This window comes from Podarcis raffonei, chromosome 2 (assembly GCF_027172205.1).
Source record: "Podarcis raffonei isolate rPodRaf1 chromosome 2, rPodRaf1.pri, whole genome shotgun sequence".
In the NCBI taxonomy this organism is placed as follows: Eukaryota; Metazoa; Chordata; class Lepidosauria; order Squamata; family Lacertidae; genus Podarcis; species Podarcis raffonei.
Genome location: NC_070603.1, coordinates 74,301,925 through 74,323,132, shown reverse-complemented (window position 1 = coordinate 74,323,132; position 21,208 = coordinate 74,301,925). Strand labels below are relative to the sequence as shown.

Here is a 21,208-nt window from a genome sequence, read left to right as displayed (position 1 = left end):
ATCCCACTTTGAATAATATTTGCAGGCGCAAAAGTTTTATGATGGTCACACCACTTCATTTCCAATCAGTAAATATCTCATAATCAGTGTTAGAAACTGGGATACAAAAGTTAGGAGCAACATTGCTCCTGGGACTTGGACTGTAGGCACAAAAACAGAATGTCTAGTCGCCACTTTTTTATTTATATAGAGATTTCTTTTTTAAAGACACTACATGTTTTCTGTTTTAAAAACCAGATTTTGGCACAAATTTAATCCAGACTTGTTTAGTAACATGAAAGAAATAATAGTTAGCAGGGATTTTTTTAATACAACTATGTGAGTGTCATAGCTACCTGGCAAGAGCAACAGGGGGAATCCCATAATGAAGGCTCTGTCATTTCCAACAGTCTATCCACCAATTTCCTTATAGGAATATTTGTGGGAAACAACCTGCTATAGGAGATGCAAGAGATTTCATTGCAAACAATGATAAGTTGGAGTGGGGAAGATGATACAACAGGAAGCACAAAGCACTGATGCTTCCTGGTGCCATTGCAGGTCCTCTTTGAAGGCGGTCTAATATCCCCAGCCACATTATAAAGAAGGAAGTACAGTGGTACCTCAGGTTACAGACGCTTCAGGTTACAGACTCCGCTAACCCAGAAATAGTACCTTGGGTTAAAAACTTTGCTTCAGGAGAACAGAAATCGCAGGGTGGCGGGGTGGTGGCAGCAGGAGGCCCCATTAGCTAAAGTGGTACCTCAGGTTAAGAACGGTTTCAGGTTAACAACAGACCTCCAGAACGAATTAAGTTCTTAAACCGAGGTACCACTGTATTAACACACAAGCATTGCTGTCTATGAATTCTTTAAAATGCCCAATTCAGCACACAAAAGTGTTGCTTTTAAAGAGGTAGGTGCAGATAGAGCCTTGAGAAAACATTTTGGAAGTGTAGCTAGGGGTTCAAGTCAGGCCAATTAAGAAAGGTGGGTGTTTAAAATGTTATCTTTTTATTTAAAATAAACAAAAATAATCCAGTAAGAATAAAAGTGCAATCTGCTTTTAAAATCAACTGTGATGACTTAACATTCTAAGATTATCAGTTAATAATGGTTTATAAAAATTGGTATAAATTAGGGAGAAAGGGAGGCAAGTACCAATCGACATCACCATCATGCTGAACATGTGGAAATGCCCTAGCTTACAATGAACACAGGAATTCTGAAATTCATGGTCAGTAATATTTCCCCCCATTGAAAAACATAAGCTCTCTTTCTCCTAACAACATCATATATTGCAATCCATGGAGGTTTCCAAGTTTGACTGTTCCTTTGTCTTCTCCTCAAGATCGCCTGCATTCTAAGCAACATAGGGCAGGGTTGGGGAAGAGATAAAATTTCAGAGAATGGGGATGACCTACATGAAAACTGAATTGAATTGCACTGTCCTTTGGTCTTTAAACAGGCTCTCCCTTCTGAACTAAATAACACTCTTGCAGGTTACAGTATGTCCATTCAGCTAGCTTCCTTATCAGAGATGGGGAATAAACAAGATAACTGAATAGCAGTCTTTCCAAAGAGCGTCCTTTGCTGGCTCGCAATAGGGCAGGCAAAAAAGCCCGTAAAGCTGTCAAATCTGCTGAAGGAAAACTCTCACACAGGGTGCTAGGAAACAGCAGCAAATGTTTTAGCAAGAGTCAGATAAGATTTTAGGGATGTGTTTTTTAGAGTTAAAAGTTTGTGATAGGGAATTCGTTTTGACAGGAGATGGGAATCAGTTGTGCTCTATTATATAGGAGAAGATATATGAATGGAAACATTTGTGATGTACAAAACGTACATGGGAACCTAAATGCATTCCCTTCAAAATCACATTCCTGTGTTTCTCTCTCTCTCTCTTCTTCTAGGCAAGACTGTTGCTGTGAAATTGCCATGTCTCCTTTGTGCAATTTTACAGAGACTCCAGACAACTTCATAAGCCAGTTGCAATCCTCCCATGTTTTCTTACCTTCCTCTACCTTTTTTTAAAATAAAAAACCCCACAGAAAATCTGCTAAGGAGGGGAAGAACAGAATAGCAGTTCAATCTCTTTGCAGGTATGGATGGTAAAATGTGTGATGGAGGCAGAGTGAGAAGAAATGTTCCCGGGGGAGGTAGATGACATGTTGGGACAGCCTCTCCTCCTCAGCTGCTTGCCATGAATTTCTGGTTTCAGAGCTGTTTCACATCCTCCACCATAAGTCCTTTTTCTCCTGATCTACCAGCTCTCTGCCTTAATTAATTACTTCCTGTAATGAGGTTCCCTCAACCCACACAGTTCAAATAGTTATTTAATTAGTAGATTACTTTGAAAACATCAGTGCTTACTTCCAAGTACAGATGTGCAGGTGTCTCTGGCTAAAACCCTATAAGGCTGCAATCCATTAACCCTGGACTGCAGTCGGGCACAATTTGTTTTTAATGCAGTTATACTACAGTAGACTGACACAACTAACAAGGAAAAATCAAGGCTATAAATTTTCTATCCATATTGTAACACTGACTGGATCAGGATATCTAATTAGGTTCCACTGTGAAATTAACTACACTGGAAAAGGGCATTGCCAGGTGAAATCCATGGGACCTACAGCCCAATCCATAATCATGTTAATGCAGAAGATAAGCTGCAACCCTCTTGCCCTGAGCTGCAGGCATTTGTCTTTTTTTGAAGAAAAAAAAATACAACTTTTTATTTTTTTTCAATTGTACTGCTTCAGTAACTGCATACATGTACACAGGTACAAATACAAAATAAGGGGCTAAAATGGCACTGAGAAGCATCTGTTTCAAAATGTCAGAAGAGAAAGTGACGGATGAGGGGAAAGGAGAGGAAACAACAATTCTCACAAAGCTTTGTCTTGCCCATAGTGCCATGCATACAGGCCCCCAAAAAGGATAGACCCCTAACGTGTGGATGGCTAATGCAATCCTGCTTGCAGTTTACAGCACTAGAGGCCCTCCATCTATAACAGTGGTTCTCAAAGGGGAGTGGATGGCAAGTGTGGCAGAAAGATTCTAGAACAATCAAATAAACATTTTGGCATAGCATAGCATAATTTCTGGATGTCCCAAGATAATATTATACAGTAGTTATGTTCTATGTTATAGATTAAGCACTGCTAGGAGTTTTTTTTTTATTTTCCAATATATTTATTATGAATTAAAAATTTGGTGTGGCATGAGCAAATGTTTATTCTGAAAGCGTGGCCCAAAGAAATGAAATTGAGAAGCACTGATCTAGAAGCATCCACCCACCCACTCACCCACTCATTCATTCATGCACACACACAAAATTGGCATTCTCTGAGGAAATATCTATGAGGCCAAATATGTTTGAAACTTTTAATTTCAAACATATTTAGCAAAAAATCATCCCAGTCCTTTTGGGATGGTAAGAAAGTGTCATCCACTGGTACACATGAAGAAGATTACAAGCAAAAAAACCCCCACATTTCCATAACAGTGAATATTTCAAAACCTTGTGCAGAACTTTATACCAGGGATGGGGAAATGGATCTGGTCTGTGGGCTGGACCCCTATCTCCCCAACATCCTCTGGGTCAAAGTTGACAGGTGGTAGGGCTGCCTACTTATCACCTGATGTCAGAATAATATCAGGTGATCCATGACATAGCACTTTAAAGTCTCCAATTGTTGAGTCTTCAAACCATTGTGCAGAGCTTCCTGCAAGTACAAATGATCAGTTGATTGTTAATGCTTACAGAGTGCCTGTACAACACTTTGAAGTCCTTAATATCAGATAACAGTCAGGGCTGCAAAGTGCCGAGACTTCCGGTCGGCGCCAGCGTTTAATGGCGGTCTCCTGCTGAGCTCCGCTCAGGGAGACTACTCCGTGAGTTCGGGTCCGACCGCTACGGCGAAGCGGGGACCCCTAAAATCACAGGCGCGGAAGCCTGTGAACAAGGAGACTCGGTGGGCACCTGAAGCGCCCCCCCTTACTGCGAAGGAGCCTTTTTAAAGGCTCCGGAGCGGCATCGGGTGAGAGCGCGGTGCTGAGAGCCGCTACCCAGCTCGCGAAGTGAAGCCGCGTCGCCATAACGGAGAGCGCCGATTCCTTCCTGGCATTCGGATTTGGATTTACAATTACCCGTGAGTAAGATTGGGAAACCTCCGGGATTTAAAGTAAAAAGGTTTGAAAATTTGGCTGAAAACGGGAAAGAGTTAAAATAAGGAAGTCTGCCTTTCCCGGACTGCATGAAAGTTAAAGCAACGATATACAAGCTGCAATTTGACGGAAGATAGCTCTATTTATATTCAACCTAGACATTGAACCTGAACCTTCCCCCTTAGCAGCAGGAGCGGGGGGGGATGAACTTGAACTAACATTACCTGCTGGAAAGAGATGAAAGGGAAAATTACCCGCTGTTTTAAACCCTTGGGAAAGGACTGCTTTAGAAAGGACTAATTCACCGGGACCGAAAGCTGTCATTTGAGATTGGATACAAAGTTGGTGTATTGCAAGTTGGATACAAAGTTGAGACTTTATCTGCTACTGTTGGTGGCTGAGGATACAAAGTAACAGTTCTCTGACTGGAAAATTATTTGAAAAGTTGTGGCCATTTTTTGCTTTCTTTTTCTTTGTTTCCCTGTACCTTGAACTGTGAATCGCTCCCTCTAGAGGGCTGAGGGAAAATTTAGCAGGGTAAAGAATAAGTTAGTGGAGTTTTCCATCTGGAAACAATTCCCGTGGGAACGACCTTGGGACATGAGAGGCCAAGAGGATGAGATAAAAACAAGAGCAAAAACAAAAATTGCACAAAGGAGAAGAGGTTCCATATCAGGCTTAGCCCTTGCAGGTGTAGAAGGGCAGGAAAGAGGGATGGATACAGTGACACAAGCACTAATAAAAATTAATGAATCATTAGAGGCTTTAACCAAACAAGGTACAGAAAATTCTAAACAATTAACAGAGCTATCAGAGAAGCTTGATTTGAATACTAAAAGTGTTGCATCTAATACAGAGACTATAAATAAATTAATTGAAGAAAATGTTGCAATTCGTAAGACTGCTGAAGAGGCAAAAATTATAGCTGAATCTACGCAAGTTAAATTAGAACCTGTTTGTAAAAAGCTAGAGGAACATGAGGCGGCCCTGTCCTTAATAGATCTTCAGAGAAAGGAGAGGAACCTGAGACTGAGAGCCGTGCCAGAAAGTGAGCAGGACAATTTGGCAGAGTTCCTCACAAAAGAATTCTCGGACTTTTGGCAAGTGAATTTGAAAGAGGAGGAATTTAAGATAGTTACGGCCTTCAGACTGGGAAGAAGACAGAATAAAAAGAAGCCAAGGGATTGCCTGATAACTTTGAGATCTAAGGAGGAGAGAGATAAAATATTGAATTTACAATATCAAAGATCTCTGGAGATTGAAGACTCCTTTGTTCAGATTTATAAGGATATTCCTAAATATATCTTGGAAGTGAGAACCTACTATAGGGATCTGACCACCTTGTTGATGAAGAATAACATAATATATAGATGGGAGTACCCACAAGGCCTGTCTTTCAACTATAAAGGGGAAAAAATCAAAATAAAAACAGTGCAAGATAAAGAACAATTTCTGGAAAAAAACCAAGAAGACCTTGTGAAGGGAGTGGTGGACCTGACTACTGAGGCTAAGGACTTAGCGGATATATCGAACTTGACATTTGGACTTCAGACCCCAACAAAGGAAGAACAACTGCTGGGGGCAGTTGGAGGAGCAACAAAGTAAACAACAACATGGCTCTACAATTTTTAAGCTGGAATTGTAACGGTTTGAACCTTCCCAGAAAAAGACGTGAGGTTTTTCATATTTTAAAAAAAGAACAATTGGATTTGATTTGTCTGCAAGAAACCCACGTGACCAGAACACATAGAAAATTACTTGTTAATAAAAGACTGGGACAGGAATTTATTTCATCAGATAAGGTCAAAAAAAGAGGAGTGGTGATTTATGCTAAGGAAAAATTGGCCCCTAAGTTGACGTTTAAAGACGAACAAGGAAGATATTTGGCAATAGAAATACAAGTCCAAGGAGAAAAATTATTGATAATTGGGATTTATGCTCCGAATGAAGGGAAGTCAGAGTTTTTTAAGAAACTACATGAGACATTAATGGACTATTTGGATTATAATATAATCATGATGGGAGATATGAATGGAGTGGTCTCTACAAATATGGACAAAGCACTGAGACAGGTGGTCTCTAAGGATGGGAGACTACCCAAGACTTTTTTTGAAATGACAGATAATATTGATTTGATTGACATCTGGAGAACAAGAAACCCTCTGGAGAGAGAGGGAACTTTTTTCTCTGAAGCAAAAATGACCTGGACCAGAATCGACCAAATTTGGGTAACTAGTGGAATGGCACCTAAGATAAAGAAAGTGATAATCTGCCCAAAGACTTGCTCCGACCATAACGCCGTAAAGATGGAAATGAACACAACAACAGCTGGTTCCTTCAGATGGAGGATGAATGACTCTCTATTTAGAGATGAAGAGGTGTATAGAAAGGCCCAGAAAACAATTAAGGACTACTTTGAGATAAACCTGAAAACAGAGGTAGAGAAAAGAACAATATGGGACGCAAGTAAAGCCGTTATGCGAGGATTTTTGATACAGCAGAACACTTTAAAAAAGAAGAGACAGAACGAAAAGAAAGATAAGATTTTGGAAAAAATAAAAGAAGGTGAAAAAAAATTGAGATCAAAGCCAAAGTCCCACGAAATCTTAAGAGAAATAAAGTTCTACCAGAGACAATATATGGAACTGATGAATCAGGAGATAGAATGGAAAATAAAGCTAATGAGACAGAAGACATTTGAATCGGCAGATAAATGTGGGAAACTTCTGGCATGGCAATTGAAGAAAAGACAAAAACTGAATATGGTTACAAGCTTAGAGGTTGAAGGAAAGAACATTTTTAGGCCAAATGAGATTAGAAACTGTTTTCAGAGTTATTTCAGAAGACTTTATGCACAAGGGCCGGTGGATGAAAAAGAGATAGAAGAATTCCTTAAAAAATATGGATTACAAAAAATATCTGAACAAAGTAAAGAGAGTTTAAACCAGAAAATAACTGAGCAGGAAATAGAGGGAGCTATTCAAAACATGAAACTGGGAAAATCTCCAGGACCAGATGGCCTGACTTCCAGATACTACAAAGCTTTGAAAGACTGGTTGATTCAACCGTTTAAGGAAGTCTGCAATGAAATTTTAGAGGGGAAGAAGGCACCTGAATCGTGGAAAGAAGCATATATTACACTTATACCAAAATCTGAGACTGAAAAGAATCAGATTAAGAACTACCGCCCTATATCATTGCTTAACGTGGATTACAAAATTTTTGCAGACATTTTGGCAAAAAGATTGAAGAGGGTTTTGGTGGGTGAGATTCATAAAGACCAGGCTGGCTTTCTCCCAGGAAGACATTTATCTGACAATGTGAGAAATATAATAGACATTATGGAACTACTTGAGAATAACATTAACACTAAGGCAGTATTAATATTTGTGGACGCTGAGAAAGCCTTTGACAATATCTCTTGGAGTTTTATGAAAAAGAATCTCAAAGGAATGGGGGTGGGCCAAGGTTTCGAGAACGGTATAGGTGCAATTTATTCAGAACAAAAAGCAAAACTAATTGTAAATAACGTGGTTACTGAAGAAATTGCTATTGAAAAAGGGACACGACAGGGGTGCCCAATATCCCCACTACTTTTTATAACTGTTCTGGAGGTTTTATTAAATATGATTAGAGGTGACCAGTTGGTAAAAGGGATACAGGTCGGAGCTAAACAATACAAGTTGAAAGCATTTGCAGATGATTTAGTTTTAACTTTGCAAGAGCCAGACACTAGTACAAAAAAAGTTTTGGAGATAATACAATTCTTTGGTCGAGTGGCAGGTTTTAAGCTAAATAAACAAAAAACAAAGGTATTGGGAAAGAATTTAACAGTGGAGGAAAGAGAGAAGTTTCAGAGTGAAACTGGATTAATGGTAGCAAATAAGGTGAAATATCTAGGGGTCAATTTAACAACTAAGAATGTGAATTTATTTAAAGACAATTATGAGAAATGCTGGACTGAAATTAAGAAAGATTTGGAAATATGGTCAAATTTGAGACTTTCCTTGCTAGGCCGAATCGCTGTCATTAAGATGAATGTTTTGCCAAGAATGTTGTTCTTGTTTCAAACATTGCAGATTGTGGACAGAATGGACTGTTTCAAGAAGTGGCAGAAAGATATATCGAAATTTGTCTGGCAGGGCAAAAAGCCCAGAATAAAATTTAAGATATTAACTGATGCAAAAGAAAGAGGGGGGTTTGCCCTGCCGGACTTAAAGCTTTACTATGAAGCAGCAGCTTTTTGCTGGCTGAAAGATTGGCTACTTCTTGAGAACACAGACATTTTGGATCTAGAAGGGTTCAATAATAGATTTGGTTGGCATGCATATATATGGTATGACAAGGTAAAAATCCATAAAAGCTTCAAAAACCATATTGTAAGGAAAGCATTATATAATGTTTGGATTCGGTATAAAGATTTGTTGGAAAATAGAACCCCTAGGTGGCTGTCACCAATGGAGGCTAAGGAAGTTAAAAAACTTAATATGGAATCTAAATGGCCAAAATATTGGGAAATTGTAGAACAAGAAGGTGGAAATGTGAAATTACAGAGTTATGAGAAATTGAAGTTTAAAGTAAGAGACTGGCTACATTATTACCAGATAAATGAAGTTTTTAAACAGGACAGGAAAATCGGCTTCCAGGCGGAGAAGTCAAAGTTAGAAACAGAATTGTTAGAACCCAATACGAAGAATCTGTCTAGAATGTATAACTTGCTGCTGAAATGGAATACACAGGATGAAATGGTCAAATCAGCTATGATTAAATGGGCACAGGACATTGGTCATGACATTATGTTTGCTGACTGGGAACAGTTATGGACCACCGGTATAAAATTTACGGCATGTAATGCCTTAAGAGAGAATATTATGAAAATGATTTATAGGTGGTACATGACCCCAGTCAAGCTTGCAAAAATTTACCATTTGCCCAATAATAAATGTTGGAAATGTAATGAAACTGAAGGTAATTTCTATCACCTTTGGTGGACGTGCCCAAGGATTAAGGCCTTCTGGGAAATGATATATAATGAAATTAAGAAGGTGCTTAAGTGTACCTTTCACAAAAAACCAGAGGCTTTTCTCCTGGGCATGGTAGGCCAATTGGTGTCAAAGAAAGATAGGATATTTTTTATGTATGCTACAACAGCAGCGAGAGTTCTACTAGCAAAGTATTGGAAGACACAAGAACTACCCACACTGGAAGAGTGGCAGACGAAGGTGATCAAATATATGGGACTAGCAGAGATGACGAGCAGAATCCGTGACCAAGGGAAAGAGACGGCGGAAGAAGATTGGAAGAAATTCAAACTTTATCTTAAAAATTTCTGTAAAATTACTGAGTGTTAAAATGTCATGGGTAAAGCATAACAGATTTGCAGCGATAAATGATTGGATAAGAGGAAAGAAAGAGGTTAAAGAAAGGAATTAATAAGTAATCTGGACCAGGGGTTGCTGAAAAAAAGCTCAAAACAGGGATGCAGAAAAGGGAGGCATGGGGAAGTCGCTGAAATTGGGTACATGAAAAAAATTATGAAATTATACATGTTTATATGTTTGTTTGTTTGTGTTGGTCTTTTGTATTGTTTTATACTGTATGTTGAAAAACCAATAAAAATCTTATTAAAAAAAAAAAAGGGCTGCAAAGTGCCATGTACAGCCCTCTGAAAGCACTGCCCATCTGCTGATCATCAGTGATTGTGAAAAGAAAAGAAAAGAAAAGAAAAGAAAAGCCATGCAGATCACTTATTGGCTCAGCCTTGACCTTACTGGACCTATTTCTGACATCATACATGACGTCAGGTTTATGACAGGTGGGTATGGTTTCTCATGGACAAAATGGGGAGGCCTGTCAGATCTAATTAGGCCCAATGGTCAAAGATTCCCCACCACTACTTCATACACTCCACTGATCCCGAAATATAACTGTTGACTTTGCAAAGTCTAAAGGAAAGATGGTATCACAGGTACATAATACTTAACAGCCAGCAACAGCAAAAGGATTCAGGCTGCATGATTAATTGGAAATACATATTATAAGATAACATGTATCACCTTCACAAGGCAAAAGTAGGAGAGGGTTTTACCTAGCAGGCTTAAAACAGAAGACTTGTTACATAGGATCACTCACCTTGATGTATACGTCAAGGGCTGTGTGGACACGGTTCACTGCCAGATGGATGGACAGTGGAGTCGTGTAGGGAAAAGTTGCCATGACAACATGACTAGGGGCTGGGAAGTTGATGATCTTGAAACCATACTTCAGAAACATGCGCACCACTTCCTCAGATGGCTTCTCTTCTCCTTCACTCAAGATGCTACCCACAAGATAGCGGCATTTATCTGGATCCACCTTTAAAGAGAAATAAGGGCTGGCATTAGACAACATAGGGCTTCAAAGGGCTCATGTTACTGTGTTTAAAATAATGGAATAATACCAGTCTTATCATTCAGTGATCCTACCGACAGCTTAAGGCAGTGGTTCCCAAACAATGTTCTGGAGAGCCCTAGGGTTTCTCAGAAGCTTATTAGAAATGGCAAACATTTCCCAGCATGATAACTTGCCTACCATTACTGACATTTATGTGCAGCCAAAGAAGAGTGCTGTACAAACTGAACCAGAGCCAAACAACACAGTTTTGAGAACCTTTAAGTCAAGATGGGACTCTGGGTGGTTTATTAAATTGTGCATCCAATTGTCATATTTGCCTGAAAAGGGGGTTGTGGGGAAATTGCAGTCAAATATAAGTAGCAAGCTTAGGGCTAGTTAATACATGAAGGGGTTAAAGGTAAAGGCAAAGGTAAAGTCCAGTTGTGGCCGACTCTGGGGTTGCTGCGCTCATCTCGCTTTATTGGCCGAGGGGGCCGGCGTACAGCTTCCAGGTCATGTGGCCAGCATGACTAAGCTACTTCTGGCAAACCAGAGCAGCGCACGGAAATGCCGTTTACCTTCCCACTGGAGCGGTACCTATTTATCTACTTGCACTTTGACGTGCTTTCGAACTGCTAGGTGGGCAGGAGCAGGGACTGAGCAACGGGAGCTCACCCTGTCGCGGGGATTTGAACCACCGACCTTCTGATCGGAAAGTCCTAGGATCTGTGGTTTAACCCACAGCGCCACCCGCGTCCCACATGAAGGGGTTAAGACCAGAGAATTATATTCCTAGACTCAGTTAGGTCATGGGCCCTCGTCTCCAGAGAAGAAAGTAAAGCTTCTTTGTTCATTTTCTTTCACTATGTGAACTCATTGGGATAGGATGTGCCTGAGCTTGCTCGCTACAAACTCAGACCATGTGCTTAGAGTTATTTCACTATATTTTGTATCCCACATTGCTGCTGCATAGAATAACTGTGCATAGAATGACTCTGACCTTTGTAGTTTGTAAGTAAAGCATTTGAACTTACGAACAGTGTGGTCTGTTCACTGCAAGATGGGTAGAGAGGGGAAGCATTGTAAAAATTGTGAACCATTCAGAACAAATTTGGGGGGTGTATAGGGAGAGGAAGTTCCACTGTGCAGTTGGAAGTCCTTGCTAAAATGGAACAACTTTGTTGGATGCAACTCTATTCATTTAACATTGTGTGATTTGGCCCTCAGTTTATGCAGGAATTTGGCAAAGGCCAACTATACCTATTGAGGTATAGTTGGTAACCTATGTGAACTGAAATGGTGACAAGGTTTCCCAAACTTGGGTCTCCAGCTGTTTTTGGACTATAACTCTCATCATCCCTAGCTAGCAGGACAAATGGTCGGGGATGATGGGAACTGTAGTCCAAAAACAGCTGGAGACCCAAGTTTGGGAAACCCTGCCTTAGCAGATGCCAAGAGATTCATTGGCAAGACAAATCAATGTTAAAGGTCACTCTGAAAGTTGGCATTTTGGAAACCACTGCTTTAAGAAAGCAAAAGTTATTCTTATTACATTTGTTCAATGCTTTTTACCATCAAAGCAACTTACAAAAGATCAAAATACAGAACTTCTGAAAAATTTAAAAACCACAATGCAGAATAAAACATAATGATAAACACTTCAACAGAAATATCGAATTGAGTGTGAGGGCTGCTTCACGTATTGCATTTTCACCATATACATGCTTCATGCTTGCTGTAAGTGAAAGGCAAGCAAAAGCAAATTAGCTGTTTTTACTGCTGTTTGGTTCTTGAATACTGGAATACTGTCTAATAACCAATAAAAATCCAACCAGTAACTATATGACTAGTATTTATCAATATTTGTTGTTGTTTAGTCGTTTAGTTGTGTCCGACTCTTCGTGTCCCCATGGACCAGAGCACGCCAGGCACTCCTGTCTTCCGCTGCCTCCCGCAGTTTGCTCAGACTCATATTTGTAGCTTTGAGAATTTATCAATATAGATTGGTTAATTGTGCCATATTACTGTTGACCTCTGCTACACAAAAATAGCTTTTCACCAACATCATAGGAGGCACAGTCACACAGCTCACAGCCACTAAGTGGAAAAAGTAGGTCCAGCTCTCATTAGTCCTGCATTTAAAAATGATTCTCAGAATAAAGATGGAAAGATCAACTTTAGGAATGTGGTAAGGATAACTCCAAACTTAATTTCAGCCTTGTATCTCCCTTGGAACCCCAGAGTTGCAATGAATAAGAAAGGACATATAAGCATGTGCCGGGTGCCTTTCTTCAAATACTAATAATCACAACATAAGCAGCCAGGTACACCTGGGGTTAGGATTAGGAAAAAGGTTTCCAGGTTAGAAGGGATTATGTCAAAATAGGTTTGAGCATTGTCACCACACATTTAGAGTATAGTCATGAAAATCATGTGTTTCCATGTTTCATTTGCTCATAGGTAATTTTACTGTTGAGTGGATGACCACAAACTTGACATGAGCCAACAGTGTGACGCGGCAGCTAAAAAAGCCAATGCAATTCTGGGCTGCATCAATAGGAGTATAGCATCTAGATCAAGGGAAGTAATAGTGCCACTGTATTCTGCTCTGGTCAGACCTCACCTGGAGTACTGTGTCCAGTTCTGGGTTGCCACAGTTCAAGAAGGACACTGACAAACTGGAACGTGTCCAGAGGAGGGCAACCAAAATGGTCAAAGGCCTGGAAACGATGCCTTATGAGGAACGGCTAAGGGAGCTGGGCATGTTTAGCCTGGAGAAGAGGAGGTTAAGGGGTGATATGATAGCCATGTTCAAATATATAAAAGGATGTCACATAGAGGAGGGAGAAAGGTTGTTTTCTGCTGCTCCAGAGAAGCGGACACGGAGCAATGGATCCAAACTGCAGGAAAGAAGATTCCACCTAAACATTAGGAAGAACTTCCTGACAGTAAGAGCTGTTCGACAGTGGAATTTGCTGCCAAGGAGTGTGGTGGAGTCTCCTTCTTTGGAGGTCTTTAAGCAGAGGCTTGACAACCATATGTCAGGAGTGCTCTGATGGTGTTTCCTGCTTGGCAGGGGGTTGGACTCGATGGCCCTTGTGGTCTCTTCCAACTCTATGATTCTATGATGCTATTTGTCCCCAAGGTTGCAATTTTGGATTAGTAGATTCTCACAAGTAGCCACTGCGTATGGATTATATGCATTATAAGGATTTCTGTGTAAACCTTATTTTTGGAGTAATGGAAGACAAAAGTCTATATAAGTTAAATGAATGTCTATGAATCCAAAAGGCTGGTAGTAGACTCTAGTCTGTCTTGACAAACAAATCAGACCAAACTTAAGGGTCAGATTCTGAAATCTGAAAAATCTTTCTCATCTGAGCAACAGAGAGAATAAGTGCCTCACAGCAACAACTATGCACAACATAGACATTATCTGGTGGAAGGCTTCATTGACTTCTGTAGTGGCTGATCTATTTGTTACTCAACAATGCCAATTGTAGGAAAGAGACCAATTAAAGCCAGTGCCAATTATCTGTCTATTATGAGTGAAGCAACAAGTGAGCAGCAGCAGCTGCTGCCACTGCCAATCCGAAGGTCTTACTGCTCTACCTGCTAGCCAGGGACCATGCTGTGACATTTTAAAAAATATATGCAGACAGACTTTTAAGGAATCTGCCAGCTGAATATTAAAAACAAACCCCTGACATTCTCAGGGCAGTCATCCAGGCCAGCACTGCCATTTCTGCTGCGTGCTGTGAATGAGTTTTCCTTTTCATTTTACTCATTCAATGACAGGTATAGATCACCATGGTCTTGAAAGCATGTTTTAGATGTTTTTGATGCTTTCCTAAAGGCACTAAAGCCAAGCAAAAGGCCAGGCAGAGGAAGAAGATGCTGTTTGCCAGAGACCAATTCTCCTTACTAAATATGGAAACGTGTGAGTCAAATCAAGTCCCCCTTTTCCCACATCAGTAAGAAGTATGGAGTTAAAAAGACTGATAATGCAAAGGTACAGTTAAAATACGTGGGGAGGCTTTGGGTGGCATTCGACTAAGCCTTTCTCAGAGCAGACCCATTAAAATTAATGACCATAACTAAGTTAGCTCTATTAATGTCCATAGGTCTACTCTGGGTAAAACTTAGATGAATAGCACAACTAATAATTACATACCAGAGGCCTGCAAGAGGGAGAAGATAATATATCACATTTTGCGTTTTTTAACTTTCTCTCACACACACTTAGGACTTTGAGGTCAAGCTGCTGATCATTTGCCCTTTCCCTTCCGTTTAAAGCCTTCTACCCCCCTTCCTTACAGGACATATGGGAACACTGAACATAAAAAGAGCCTGCAGAATCAGGCCAATAGCCCATCCAGTCTAGATCCTGTTCTCAGTGGCTGAATGGTTGCCTCTGAGAAATCCACAAGAGGGATTAGAGTCCAAGAGCACTGTCCTTTCTGGTGGTTTCCATCAACTGGTACAGTGGTACCTCGGGTTAAGTACTTAATTCATTCCGGAGGTCCGTTCTTAACCTGAAACTGTTCTTAACCTGAAGCACCACTTTAGCTAATGGGGTCTCCCGCCGCCACACCGCTGGAGCACGATTTCTGTTCTCATCCTGAAGCAAAGTTCTTAACCCGAGGTATTATTTCTGGGTAAGCGGAGTCTGTAACCTGAAGCGTCTGTAACCTGAAGCGTATGTAACCCGAGGTACCACTGTATTCAGAAGCATACTGCCTCTGACTGTGGAGCCAGAGCATAACCACCATGGCTAGTAGCCATCAATAGCTCTCTTCTCCATGAATTTGTCTAACCCTCTTTTAAAGCTATTCAAGTTGATGGCCATCACTGCCTCCTGTGGGAGTGTGTTCTGTAGTTTAACTATGCACTACTTGAAGAAGCAGTTGCTTTTCGCTGACCCGAATCTTCCAACATTCAGCTTCACAAGTTCTATTGTTATGAGAGAGGGGAAAGAACTTTGCACTATCCACTTTCTCCATGCCATGAACAATTTCGTGAGCTTCTCTCATGTCCCCTCTTATTCACCTTTTCTCTAAACTAAAGAGTCCCAAACACTGCAACCTTTATTCACTGGGGAGTTGCTCCATTCCCTTGATCCCCTTTTCTGAACTTTTTACAACTCTACAATAACTTTTTTGAGGTGAGGTGACCAAAACCGTGCACAATATTCCAAATGTGGTCGCACCATAGATTTGCATAACAGCGTTATGATATGGCCACTTCAATTCCTTTCCTAATGATCCCTAGCATGACATCTACCTTTTTCATGGCTGCTACATGTCAACATCTTCTATCTAGCTGTCTGCTATGACCTCAAGGTCTGGTTCCTGGTCCATCACTGCCAGTTCAGACCCCATGAATACATATGTGAAATTAATACTTTAAATTTTTAACTCCAAAGCACAGCACCTCTTTACCTTGGCTTTTGAGGTTTATAGTTTTAGGACCCACCTTACTTATGTGATTGTAAGTTGCATTAAAATAATACCGTGTTTTAATGTTGTAAACCACCCTGGGACCTTACGGTGAAGGGCAAGTAAATAATAATAATAAAGCCACCCACCATCTTCATTTTCTTAGCGTTATCTATATAAATAAGCATATGCAAAGTTTCTGCAGCTTTGTGGTATGGGCCTGTGCCTTAAATCCTTTAAGTGCCATACAGAGACACTCCTGTAGACCAATATGCACATCCAGAAAAACTCACCCAAAATCATGCTATCAGGCTTCAAGTTACAAGAAAGAAGATTCCAACTAAACTTCAGGAAGAACCTTCTGACAATAAGAGCTGTTTCACAGCTGAACAGACTCCCATGGAAGGTGGTGAACTTGGAGGCTTTTAAGCAGAGGTTGGATGGCCATCTGCCATGGATGCTTTAGTTGGGATTCCTGCATTGCAGGAAGTTGGACTAGATGACCCTTGGGGTCCCTCCCAACTACAAATCTATGATTCTATAAATCCCTTCTTATAGTAGATACCTGCCTAGCTTCAGTTGACCTCAGATGTTGTTCCTGTAAGAGAGGCAATACTTATAGTACACAAACTTTGGAACTATTTAAAAAAGGTAAGAATCACTCCTCTAAATGGAGGAACAAGTAACCAGTACAGATTAGAATGTTATCTTCTGGATTACTGTTCAACCATCCAGACACTTTTAGAGCTGCTCCACACGTTGCCTGTTACAGTAGCATCTTTTCAAGAAAGGGTACACCTGGTTAAAGACACTCCAAAGTACCAGATGCCCAGAACAAACCATAATCTGGCCTAGATATAAAATGCACTCCTTCACTCTATTATATGAGCCAGACTGTACTGTGTTCCAACAATGCAGTCTACCAAAAGTTATAGCAGGATGATACAATAAAATACTCAATAGTTTAGCAAGCTGAAAAGAAGAAGAAAAAATTGGTCTATTCAAAGGTAATTTAAAGATAAACATAACTTTTAAAGATCTGTGCTGTATTATTGCAGTTCCATTTTTCAGGGCCAGTATATTAAGAAGTGAAATAATGTCACCATAAACTACACTGTTATCCTGCATTTATAGATTAGAAAAGAAGGCTATTTATTCAGACATGCAAGATGGAAGTGGTAATAGCAAGAATGACATCCAGGCATTCTGTCACCCACTCAACAGATACACCTGCCTCTTATATCTGTACAGAAATATCCCCTTTGGCAATTTGTCAGAGTATGTATGTGAAAAATGAGTGGTTAAAGTATTCACCAAGGAGTCAAGCTTGAGGGAATCAGACAAAACAAACCATCCATTTGCTTCTGTAATCCTTCTATACCCCTTATGAAACTGCTTAGTAGAAACACACCTCACATCACTCATGCCAGAAAGGCAATCCAATCTAACTCTCATGAGCCATGGGAATAGTAGTCAGGGATGTAGGGCTTAGAGGCATAGTAGAGTAAAGCAGAGTAAATTGAAGTCTAACCAGAGGATTTGCCCAGCAGTAACCTAACCAGCAACCAGTATGTATATATTCCCAAAATATTTGGGGGCTTGGACACACACACACACACATTTAATATGTGTCTGCAGCTGTTTACATTCCCATTTAATTTCTATAGTTCACATGATGGTTTCCCTCTGTAAATTCAGGTTCACCCGATATGGGGATAATCCAATCAGTTGGGAGCCACTGGGCTACAAGGCACTTCACTCGACATGTCACAGACTATTTGGTGTTTGGGGATGGGTGGATCAATGGTCACTTTCTACCATTCCCCTTTCCATGTCTACTATGTCCACAATGCTTTCACTCTTTTTGGGCTGTGCTTGTAACTATTTCTAGTGTACTCCTGAACAAGGAATCCCACCCCCCTTTAATCCCTCAGATTTGCACAAAACCAGAAAACTGCACAAGCAAATCTTACAAACTTACCCTATTCGACATGAAACACTCCTACAGCAAGTAACATATACCCTGCATCAAATTCTCAGAGAGCAACCCTACATACCAAGGTGTTTTACTTTCCAACTCAAAAGCTCTGTTCTCCTTTTCCATTTAACTGCAAAATTGGCACCAAACCTTCTCTGCCCCCAAACTGAGCTCTGCGGGCACTCCAAAATCTGATGGATATTGTATTTCAAATGTTAGAGTGAGATTCTCAGCTGTCAGGAAAGCATCTCTGGTCATAAAGGACCACAGAGATTATTTTTGTTAGTGTTCCTGGCTGTCTCATCAGTTGGCCATTCACGCTGACCGAGATTGCCAAACTAATAACAACATTCACCTTGAAGTTCTTAACAGAAGCCAAAGTAGTTTAGCTTCAAATACATTCAAGCTGCAGGTACAAGACACAAAAGCATGGATATGCTTATCACTCAATAAGAATAGCCTACTGGATCAAACCAACGGTCTGTCTAGTCCAGTATACTGTTCTCACAGTTGCCAGGTAGATGCCTGTGGGAAACCAGCAAGCGGAATATGAGCAAAAGAGCACTCTCCCCTCCCATGGTTTCCAGCAACTGGTATTCAGAAGCACTGCTGCCTCCAAATGTGGCCGTAGAGAATAGTTATCATGGCTAGAAGTCATCTATTAGCCCTCTCCTCCATGAATTTGTCTAATCCTCTTTTAAAACCATCCAAGTTGGTGGCCATCACTGCCTCCTAAGGGAGCCAGTTCCATAGCTGGACTATGCAAAGTGTGAAGAAGTACTTTCGTTTATCTGTCCTGGATCTTCCAGCATTCAGCTTCATGGGATGTTCAAAGGTTCTAATGTTATGAGAAAAAGGAAAAAACTTCTCTCTATATACTTTCTCCATGCCATACATAATTTCATAAACTTCCATTGTTTTGCCTCTTCTGTAAACCAAAGAATCCCAAACGCTGCAACCTTTCTTCACAGTGAAGATGTTTTATCCCTTTGATAATTTTGGCTGCCTTTTTCTGAACCTTTTCCAACTCTACAATATCTTTTTTTGAGGTCGGGTGACCAGAACTGTACATAGCACTCCAAATGTGGTCTCAACAAAAATAGACTTTACATCAAGTTCTGTCCCTGCTGAGGTCTGCAGCGTGGTTCAAAGTATTTCCAAGTTACCAACATTCTCAAATTGTTAATGTACAAAACGCTGCTTGCTCAGTACACATTTTTAAACTGTTAGCATATCCTTTTCACAAAAAGGAAACATTTACACTTCCCATCAATGAAAGCCAATATACTTTGATCAAACAAGAAGCACAAAGGTCCAACTTCCAATGACTCTCTTCTAACCAATTCTATAAATCTTTGAGAAAGGACTGAATGTTTGCAAAGTGGATGCTGCTATTTGAACCACCCTTGACAGTATATGTGATTCTCCCAAATCCTTCCTTTGAAAGTGGTGTTATATTTCATGATTGTGGGACGAATATAACTACGTTAGTCAAGTTTGCTGATTTTAATGAGTCTGCTCAGAGTACGACTTAGTTGCATCCTACCTCTGAGTGAAAACAGCCTCAATTTATAAATTCAAGAGCTATATGTACAGTGTAGCTCATAGTCATAGCCTGCATTAGGGGATGTGCTTTTTTATCCTCACAACAAATCTGTGAGCTGAGAGATGTTGAACGGCCCAAGCGCACCCAAGAGCTTCACCACTGAGTGGGAATTTGAACCTAGGACTCCCAGTTCAAACCTCTACCACATAACACATTCCCTTAAGTTACTCTTGTAGTGGCATGCATGATGTGCCTGTCTGATGTAAAAAAACTAGAATATCTGCTTTTTGTGCAGATTTGCAGAAACTAAGGTCTCATCCACACTTCCACTTGGCCCATTGCTTTCCCCCAGGAAAACCCGTTATTTACCACTGAATTGGAGTAAACATCAATTGGGCTTTCTCTGTATTGACATTTGCTTCAATTTAGTGCTAAAGTGCAGGTTATTCAGGGGGAAACTGTGGAGCAAAGGCAAAACCGCTTGGACCAGTGCCGAGAAAGCATAGGGCAAGCGGAAAACCACCCAGAAGAAGAAGAGTTTGGATTTGATATCCCGCCTTTCACTCCCTTTAAGGAGTCTCAAAGCGGCTAACATTCTCCTTTCCCTTCCTCCCCCACAACAAACACTCTGTGAGGTGAGTGGGGCTGAGAGACTTCAAAGAAGTGTGACTGGCCCAAGGTCACCCAGCAGCTGCATGTGGAGGAGCGGAGACGCGAACCCGGTTCCCCAGATTACGAGACTACCGCTCTTAACCACTACACCACGCTGGCTCTTTCTAAGCACAGGACAGGTGGAAGTGTGGACAAGCTCCAGCTATGCCTGAGTTTGTCTCTTTAGTACAGCATCCAACTCTTCTCCTACAATTGTTTGTGTTTAAAAACATTAGCAATCTGTGCAGGGTTTAGAAGAGGAATTTCTCTAGTGCAGTGATAGCCAATGGACTACAACTCCCATCATCCCTGACCATTGGCCATGGTATCTGGGGCTGATGGCAGCTCAGAGTTCAATACCATCTGGAGGGCACCACACTCTAGTGTTTCAGAGAATAATCTGGTTACAAAAAAAAGGAGGTAAAGGTAAAGGGACCCCTGACCATTAGGTCCACTCGTGACCGACTCTGGGGTTGCGACGCTCATCTCGCTTTATTGGCCGAGGGAGCCGACGTTTGTCCGCAGATAGCTTCCGGGTCATGTGGCCAGCATGACTAAGCCGCTTCTGGGGAACCAGAGCAGCACACGGAAACACCATTTACCTTCCCGCTGGAGCAGTACCTATTTATCTACTTGCACTTTGTGCTTTCGAACTGCTAGTTTGGCAGGAGCTGGGACTGAGCAACGGGAGCTCATCCTGTCGCAGGGATTCGAACCGCCGACCTTCTGATCGGCAAGTCCTAGGCTCTGTGGTTTAACCCACAGCGCCACCTGCGTCCCACAAAAACAAGTACTGTTTGCTATATCCAAAAAGATGATGAACAGGAAGTATGAATGTTTATTACTTGAGCTAAAATCACTTACGTCCCTTACAGGGGCTGTAACATACACCACTCAGTAGTTATAAAGAGAAACTCTAACACACATATACCCAGCAGAGGTTATATAGTTTTATCCCCACCACTTTCCATTCACCTGTGGTCATACAACAGATTTGAGAAAAGGCAGTTATGCTTTAAATCAGAGGTGGGAACCAGCCACAATTCCTTGGAGGTAAGCTGTTGGGGGCCACATGCCA

The 21,208-nt window shown here is 40.9% G+C and overlaps 1 protein-coding gene across 4 annotated transcripts in view; it reads right to left on the bottom strand.

Annotated features, from left to right (window-relative positions):
* The window catches only part of TEX264 (testis expressed 264, ER-phagy receptor), a 167,350-nt gene that overhangs the window by 110,104 nt on the left and 36,038 nt on the right, over nt 1-21,208 (bottom strand). For all 4 annotated transcript variants that reach the window (XM_053377495.1, XM_053377499.1, XM_053377498.1 and 1 more), the window contains one exon: nt 10,278-10,499. In XM_053377495.1, coding sequence (XP_053233470.1) covers nt 10,278-10,499 — 222 coding nt within the window. The remainder of the gene's footprint in view (nt 1-10,277; nt 10,500-21,208) is intronic.